The sequence below is a fragment of the Nyctereutes procyonoides genome, unplaced genomic scaffold (assembly GCF_905146905.1).
Source record: "Nyctereutes procyonoides isolate TBG_1078 unplaced genomic scaffold, NYPRO_anot_genome, whole genome shotgun sequence".
Classification (NCBI taxonomy): domain Eukaryota; kingdom Metazoa; phylum Chordata; class Mammalia; order Carnivora; family Canidae; genus Nyctereutes; species Nyctereutes procyonoides.
The window spans coordinates 5,456,698-5,465,391 of NW_026575020.1; the positions used below are offsets into that span (position 1 = coordinate 5,456,698).

Here is an 8,694-nt window from a genome sequence, read left to right on the forward strand (position 1 = left end):
TGCAGCCCGCAAGAGGGTAGATGAACATTCCCATTTTACAGATGCGAAAACCGTGGCTGCTAAGGGAAAAGCGAAGCGTTCCGCGACGACTAGAGGGCGGGACGCCACCGGGCCACGTGCAGCGGCGCGTCTCGCCCCTCGCGATCCCACCCGCACACGCTCCCTCTCCTCCTCCCTCCCAGCCGCCGCCGCGCCGGGTCCACGTGTGTGTGTCTGTGTGCGGAATGGGGCCGGGGGCGGTGCCGCCGGAGGGGTGGGGTCCAGGCCAACGTCACAGGCAGTGGCGCCCAATCAGCGGCGGGCTCGCGGCCCCGGCGCTGGTATTGGGGCAGCGAGGGGGCAGTTCTCTATAACGCGGTCTCCGGGAGCCAGCGGGGAAGAAAGAAGCCGAGCGGGCGGAAGGCGCCCTCCCCGCCGCCTGGGCCCGGGCACCGGGTGCCGGGCCCGGGGTCCTTCCCGCCTCCCGCGGCCGCCGGCCGCTTTGTTTCCCCAGCCTCTGCGCCCTGGTCTACTCGAGAGGGGCTCCCGCCGGGGCTGCGCAGGGAACGCGGCGGCAGGAAGGGCGGCCGACCGCGCCGGGACTCGCAGGGACCCAGGAGTCCGGCCGCCGGGAGGGCCGCGTGACGAGATCGAGGAGGGAGCCAGAGCTCCGCGGCCCCGGGTTGCGGGCCGGGGGCGCCCGTGAGCAGAGACCTCCCCGTCGAGGGGGGGCGATGTTCCCCTCGCCCGTGGGCTCTTCGGGCAGCCCGGGCACACCGCCGCTGGGACCAGGGCCCCCGCAGTGGGCGCCCCCCCGGGCGGTTCCATGGAAACTCTGTGCCCCGCTCCCCGCCTCGCAGTGCCGGCGTCCCCGCGAGGGTCGCCCTGCTCCCCGACACCCCGGAAGCCGCGTCGGGGGACCCAGGAGTTCTCTCCGCTGTGCCTGCGTGCCCTTGCCTTCTGCGCCCTTGCCAAACCTCGGGCGTCCTCTCTGGACCTGGGGCCTGGGGAGCTGGCGCCGCGGGGCCCGGTGCTGCTGGGCCCTCGCGCCCCCCTGTGCACCGGCGGCTGGGCCCCGGATGGCCTGAAGCACCTCGCGGGACCCGCCGGGCGGTCCAGCGATCCGGACTCCCCGGCCGGTCAGGATGCCGCCGCCGCAGTGTGCCGCGGCCGTGGCGAGGAGGAAGAGGGCGGAGGCGGTTTCCCGCACTTGGGCTCTCGCTCCGGCGTACCTCCCGGCCGCTGCCCGGCGCCCCGGCGCCCTCGGGAATCTCCGACCAGCTCCGCCTCCGCTCCGCCTCAGCCAGCCTCGGGTCTCGACTCCCAGCCCGGCCCCGCCGCCAGCCCCCGTCAGGAGCCCGGTTCCCCGCCTCCGCCGCCACCTGCGGGCCTCGCCACCGAGCCCGCGGGTCCCGGGGCCGCGCCGGAGCCGCCCGCGCCGGGCCAGACGGCCGCAGTCGATGGAAACGCCCCGCAGGCCGCCCCGGAGGCACCGGCCGCTAGCCCCTCGACGGCCGCGCCCGGCGATCTGCGCCAGGAACATTTCGATCGTCTGATCCGCCGGTCGAAACTTTGGTGTTACGCGAAGGGCTTCGCCCTCGACACTCCGAGTTTGCGCCGGGGCCCGGAGCGGCCGCCTGCGAAAGGGCCCGCCCGGGGAACCGCCAAGAAACGCCGACGGCCGCCGCCCCCCCATCGCAGCGCACAGCCCCGCCGCCCTGCACCGACGCTCCCCACCTCCAGCACCTTCAGCCTCCTCGACTCCTTCCCCTGCCCCCCGGCCCTGGTGGTGGGGGAGGACGGAGACTTAGGGCCGGCATCCTCGCTTCGCCTGCAGGGAGACGCTAAGCCCCCGCCTGCCCACCCGCTGTGGAGGTGGCAGATAGGGGGTCCTGCTGTCCCTGAGCCCCCAGGCCTCAAATTCTGGGGGATCAACCTGGAGGAACTTTGAGCCTGAGACCTCTTCTGCCAAGGGGGAAAGTTTGGGGCCACGGCCAAGCTTTGGGCCCCAGGATAGGGCCTCGTTTCTCACATTTTGCCTGTTCCTTTACGTTTTATGGGCTGCGGTCAGAGGGACCTCAAGTGACAGTGATCTTCAAGCACCTAAGTGTTTGGGGTGACACCCCCTCCCCCTCATCCTTTGGAGACGAACCAAGGGCTGCAGTCAGGAGAAGGCTTAACGGAAAAAGGCTTAATGACATAGATTCCAATCCCTCCCCTCTTCCATCTCGGATCTCTGGGGGCAGGGCCTTCACCCCAGGGGGAGTAAAGGAGGCTACCGCTCAAAGACCAGGAAAAAAAAGAGGGAGAGACCTTGGTGATGGACAAACCGGTTGTTTCTGTGGGCGAGCCAGGGGTGGAGGGGGCCGTCGTGGGGGTGGGGAGGTGATTGGCAGCTCCCTGGGGGCATCCCCCACCCCCACCATCCAGGCCTTTAACCCTTCACTCCCCTCCGGCCTTCCCCTGCACTCCGAGCCCCGCCTGAGCCTTCATGGGGGAGGGGACAGCCTGAGCTAGGGGCAGATCACTCCCTCCCTCTTTTCCCGGGCCCTCTCCCCTGACCAAGGCAGGTGACCCCTAATTGGTGATGTCTTCAGTCTCAGCCACCAGCCTTTCCCCTTTTGTCCGCTTTTTGAAGTTTCTCCCTTTTAATTTTTCCTGTTTGCTTTCAGTTTAAAAGGTCCGATGGGTAAAAGAGGTCCTCCTCCTGGATCCATCAGCCCCCTCCCCCAGTTTGCTTCTCTGGTTTGTAGTGGACCGCCGGGGGACCGCCTCCCCTCCAAAGGCGCAGACCTTGCCTGGGGAAAGGGCCGGGGATGGTCCCAGGGAAAGTAATAGAAGGTGGAAGAGTCAATAAAATCAGACCAAACAAGTTGCCTTTCGAGGTCCTCTCTACCGATTTATGCATGAGAGAGGGTGGAGGTAGAGGGCAGGCCTGGGTCCAGGCTTTGGACACCCAAAACTCAGCCCCCTCGAAGGCTGGAGGTGAGGCCAGCTGCTCCTTACAGAAGGGGTAAATTGAGGAGTTCTTGCCCTAACCTCCAGGGTCCCGCGGGGCCTGAAGGAGCGGAGTTTGAGTTTGAATGGGAGCTGGGCTAGTTGTCTGCAGTTTCCTTCCCTAACTCCAGGCATTTCGGGAGTTGTCAGGGACCTGATGGATCCGATGGGGGCAGGGCTAGGGGATTAGTTTTGAGGTCAGAGGTGCTGTTTTCCAGGGGGGGAGGGGAGTGGTAGGCCTGGACCCCGCCCGGCTGCTGCTGGGACGACCCCCTAGAGTTTGAGAGGGCTGAACTGGCCCTCTCCTCCACCCAGGTGAGGTCAGGGGAGGTTAGCTCTTAGGGAGACTCCTTAGGTGTGAGGGGAACCTGGGGGTGACAGATCTGCCCGCCAAGTGAGGGACCCAGTGACCCTTCTGCCCACACTAGTGAATAGCACCCCCTTGCCCCCCCCCAAAACGGGGTGAGGGAGGAACAGTTCCCACGTTCGATACTGGGGAAGGACTTGTCTCCTTTTCTGTGAAAATGCTTTGTAAAAAGTTGTTATTGTTTGCATAGAGCAGATTCTCAAGAAAAACTGTTTGGGGCCACAAAAATTTTGTTTGTTTTAAAAGCTGTCTCTTCTCATTTTTTTCCCACCCCCACCGCAAGAGGGTGAGGATGGGGGTGGGGTAGGTGGGCGTGGGTTGGACTTTGCTCTCTTTCTCCTCAACATCTGGCCTTTCTGAACCCGGCTGACCTCCCCTCCCCCCTCCAGCTGTGTTGTGGGGAGGAGGGGGAGGGCAGGGAGAGGGCCTCCCACTCCTGTGCTTCAGGGTTCAGGGGTATCCAGCTTATTTTACGCCCCTCAAGATCGGGGAAGGCGGAGGAAGAAGGCCGACCCGAGAGGTGGGAAGAGGGGGTCTTGTCTGCAAGGAGAAATTCTGAAAGGCAGGCTCCCGTTTTTAAAAATCTCCCTGCTTTTACTAATGTGGTCCGGGGTCAGCTTTGGCCCTTTCTCCACCAGCCTGGGCGGGATGGTGCGCGCTCTGGGAGCAGGAGAAAGGTGGGTCCTTAGAATACCCTTTGCGGACTCTACTTCCCTGACAGTGAGGTGTGATGCAGTGAATTTGTCTGCCCTCCTTCCTCCTTTGGTGAAAGCATTCAACATTAAACCTTAGCCTGGAAGGAGTCTAGGCGGTGAGTTAAAAAACACACCTTTTGGCCAGACCTGGAACTCCCCTCCCTTGCTGAATAGTTTAATTTGGAGAAACTCAGGGCTAGAAGCCTCTCTAGAAGCTTTCTAGTCATTCCGCAGAATGGGGAACTGTATTAGTTTTCCTGCAGCTGCTGTAACAATTTACCACAAACTTGGTGCCTTCCAACAAAGGGAAATCTTTCCTCTCACGCTTCTGGAGGCCAAGGGTCCAAAGTTAAGTTGTTGGGAGGGCCCTGCTCTCTCCCAAGGCTATCGAGGAGAATCCCTTCCCTGCTTCTTCCAGCTCCTGGAGGCTCCAGGCGTTCCTTGGGTTACGGCCACATCACTCCCATCTGCCTCCATCTACACGTGGCCCTTCCTCCCTCCCTCTACTTGTGTCTTTTATAAGGACACTTATGGATTTAGGGCCCACCCAGATAATCCAGCATGAGTTCATTTTGCCAGTCTTAATTTGGTTACATCTGGAAAGACCCTTGTTCCAAATAAGGTCACATTCATAGGTTTCGGAGGGAGGGGAGTTAGGATACAGAGATCTTTTTGGGGTATTGCCATTCAGCCCATTACAGAAATGGAGTTCCTGAAAGGGGAAACTTGCCCAGATTTTCTGGGGGAAGGAAGCACATGCTGCAGTATGTGGGGTTGGTTGGGTGTGGGGCCATAAGTCTTCCTGAATTGGAGCAGTTTGGAGAAAGGGTAGACTTGGACCCCTTGCTTTTTCCAGGCTAACCCCAAGGATGCTAGGACTCCATCCCCCACAATACTGAGCCAGGAGGGCAACTCAGTCTCCCCAGAAGGGTCCCATGAGTCTCCCTTCCTCCCTTCCTGTTTCCTCACCCTGCCTTTGGAGCCCTCCCTTTGGAGCCTCATCAGTGTCCCCAGCCCCTGTTCTCAGATTGTCATTGGGTGTGTGTCCTTCCTTCTCCCTCTCCCCACCCAAACTTCGCATCCTCTGATGCTCTGCCAGTGGTCCCTATGTGTTTGGCGGGATATGGAGGTGGAGGGTCTTCCTTGGCTTCTGCCTGGGTCTCTTTCTGGGTGTTCTCTTTCCTTTTAGTCTCAGATGGTCTCTCTTCTGTGGCCCCCCCCCCAACAGCTCTGGGGCCGGTTGTCTGCTCCTCCTCATCAAGACCACCTGCAAGACCCTGAGAGTGAAGGGACTCCTTAAATTGTGTTCCCCAGGCTCCTTGCTCGCCTCCCCCTAGTCTAGCTCTGCTTGCCATACCTCCCTCCTCCTGGGAGCTGCCCCCACATATTCTGCTTCTTGCCTCTTAAATCTTTGCAGCTTGACTTCTCCCTGACATGACTTTTTCCAGAGTCACTTACCACAGCTCCCCAACCACACATCCAGGGGTTGCCTCGGGGCCATCCTGACCCTTGTGTTCCTCCATGACTTCTGCTGGATATTCACCAGGGTCGGTTAGTTCTCCTCCCATAAGAAGTCCCTGCTCTGGGGCAGCCTGGGTGGCTTGGTGGTTTAGCACTGCCTTCGGCCCAGGGCATGATCCTGGAGACTGGGGACTGAGTCCCACGTCAGGTTCCCTGCATAGAGAACTCTCTGCTTGTGTCTCTGCCTCTCTGTGTGTGTGTGTGTCTCTCATAGGTAAATAAATAAAAATCTTAAAAAGAAATAAAAATAAAGGGATCCCTGGGTGGCTCAGCCGTTTAGTGCCTGCCTTTGGCCCAGGGCCTGGAGTCCCAGGATCGATCCCGGCATCAGGCTCCCTGCCTTGAGCCTGCTTTTCCTCCCTCTGCCTCTCTCTATGTCTCTCATGAATAAATAAATAAAATCTTTAAAAAAAATAGAAATAAAAATAAAGTAGTCCCTGCTTTGTCTTCTCTGCTCCCTCTTTTTCCTCTGACTTCAGGAAGCTTTAAAATACAAGGAGCTCCGTGATGTCCAGGTGGTGTCTCCCCTTCGCTGCTATGTCTCCCCAGGTGATTCCCTTCATCTCTTCCTCCCTCTCAAGTCTTCATCTGTCACTTGCATAGGTAAGAATCGAAATGACTGTCCCTGCCTCCTTGCCCTCCAGCCTAGCCCCTCTTCTGAGCTTTGGTCCCAGTATCTCCAAGTGGTTGCTGGCAACTCATACTTTCCTATTGAAAACTCAGCTTGGTCTCTCCACGCCCTGCCCACGTCAGCCCCCGCCCCCACCAGTCAGCCAACATACTGGTGACAGCTCTGTCTTTCTACTCAAGCCTCAGCTCCTTGAATTCTCACCAGGGTCCTCTCCTTTGACTAACTGCTGTCTATTTCTGAACCTCCGCCTCCTGCTGGTGTCTCCAGAGCCTCTTGTATCCTCTCCATGAGGGTGTGACACACTCGATGCCTAGTCTGGGCTATTGCAGTAACCACCTAACTAGTTTCTATATCTCTGGTTTTCCTCTGATACCCTCGCATCTGATTACCTTCCTACTCAGCAAGTTCCCTGATTTTATTAAATGCAGCCTCCTTGGCCCATCATTTGGGGCCTTCTAGGATTCAACCCTAATTCTCATGGCCCTGTTTCTTCACTTTATGCACCATGTGGTCCATCACATTGGACTATCCTTCCTTCCCCAGCCACCCGCCTCTTTTTTACCTCCATTCTCCAAAGCTCATTTGAAATGGCATCTCTCCACAAAGTCTTTTTTGATTCCCCCCATTGTATGTCATCCATGCCATCTTTAGACCCTCTTTATCTCTTTTATGTCTGGAGCAGGGGTGGTGGAGTGTGGTGGAGCAATTCGGGCTTTGGAGTCCAACACTCCCCTTTCCCCCCTCTTCATGGAGAACCTGGGAAGCTAAGTCCAGCCACCAGGGGGGAAATCATCTTTCTGTCTTTCCTAAGCTTTTATTTCATTGCTTTGGCCTTAATTGGGAGTTATTAACACGAAACGGCCACTTCAAAATCACTCCTATAATTGTAGAAACTTCCCAAGGAGACACTATCCAGTGTGCCAACTTCCTCTACATAGTGTTTATGTTTTCTTTAAATAGAGATTAAAGGCATCCCTGGGTGGCGCAGCGGTTTGGCGCCTGCCTTTGGCCCAGGGTGCGATCCTGGAGACCCGGGATCGAATCCCACATCGGGCTACCAGTGCATGGAGCCTGCTTCTCCCTCTGCCTGTGTCTCTGCCTCCCTCTCTCTCTCTCTCTCTCTCTCTCTCTGTGACTATCATAAATAAATAAAAATTTAAAAAAAAGAAATAGGAATAACTTCCCCTATTAAAAAAATAAATAGAGATTAAAAATTAAGGTTATTGATGATAAGCTTATAGTTGTGATTTTTTTCTCCTTATTTCTACAGTCATCTTGTATTTTGCATTTAATTTTCTTTAGGTCCTGAGTCTGTGTCCCGTAACACCAGGCACACGATGAATACTTGTCCAATGCAGAGTGCATATTTTTAAAGGCTTATTTAAAGGATCACACAGGAGCGCGGGGAGTGGCACTTGGGCGGGATGCAGTTCCAGAGCCGTCCACTAGATGCTGCTGTCTGCTAGCGCCAGAGGATGATGCCAGGCTGGAGAAAGGTGGATGGGGGAAGGAAGTTAAGTCTTGCAAGTATTTGAGCACCTCCCAGTGCTGGGGCCTGGGGAGAGGGATGTGTTGGACATGGTCTCGGCCTACAAGGAATTTAGTCAGGTGCTTTGCATACATTATCTTGCTTTCGTAACAATAGATGGATATTATTATTTCTGTTTAGTAGGTGAGGAAATGGGAAGTTCAGAGAGGTTAATTAATTTTACTGAGGTCACACAGCCAGTGGAGGAGCGGTTTAACTCTAGTCTGTCTGATTGGGTTTTCCCCTAATAGCAGTTGTCATAACAAATACTTACATGGCACAGGTTTGGAGCTGGGCACCGTTCTAAGGGCTTTATGCCTAGTTGCTCATCTAATCCACAGAGCAACACTAAGAGGTAGGTATTATTATTATCCCCATTTTGCAGCTGGGGAAACAGGTATAGAGAGGTTAAGCCCACACAGAATTGCACCGTTAGAGTTTGTGCTCTTTTTTTTAAGATTTTATTTTTTATTTAGAGAGAACACATGCATACACTCGTGAGTGAGGGGAGGGGCAGAGGGAGAGGGAGAGGGAATCTAAAGCAGACTCTGAGCTGAGTTCAGAGCCTGATGCGGGGGCCAATTCCACTACCCTAAGACCATGACCTGAGCCAAAATCAAGAGTTGGACGCTTAACCCACTGAGCCACCCAGACACCCCGGAGTCAGTGCTCTTAATGACTACACTGCTGCCATGTTTCACCACCTCAGCAGCAACCAGCTGTAGACCAGAGGCAGCCTCCCACCAATATTTGGAAATCACAGAGTGCTGTGCCAGAGACACAAAGACACAGAACCTGACCCCGAGGAGCCTAAAGCTGCATGGGAAAAGGAGGACATGCAGTCTCCTTCTTGGCTCTCCACAGACGTGTTGGCTGCTCCAGCCAAGTGGTTTACCCTCTCTGGGCTTGGGGAGAGGGATGTGTAATATCACCACCTAAAACCGGAGACTCTAGCAGGAAGTGACTCAGACACAGA

General features: G+C 56.6%; 1 protein-coding gene across 1 annotated transcript; it reads left to right on the forward strand.

The window, feature by feature from the left end:
- Window positions 1–360: 360 nt before the first annotated feature.
- On the forward strand, window positions 361–3,582 carry EPOP (elongin BC and polycomb repressive complex 2 associated protein). The gene has a single exon (XM_055325518.1). It carries the CDS (start codon window positions 806–808, stop codon window positions 1,928–1,930), a length of 1,125 nt encoding a protein of 374 aa, XP_055181493.1. The 5' UTR covers window positions 361–805; the 3' UTR covers window positions 1,931–3,582.
- Window positions 3,583–8,694: the final 5,112 nt, after the last annotated feature.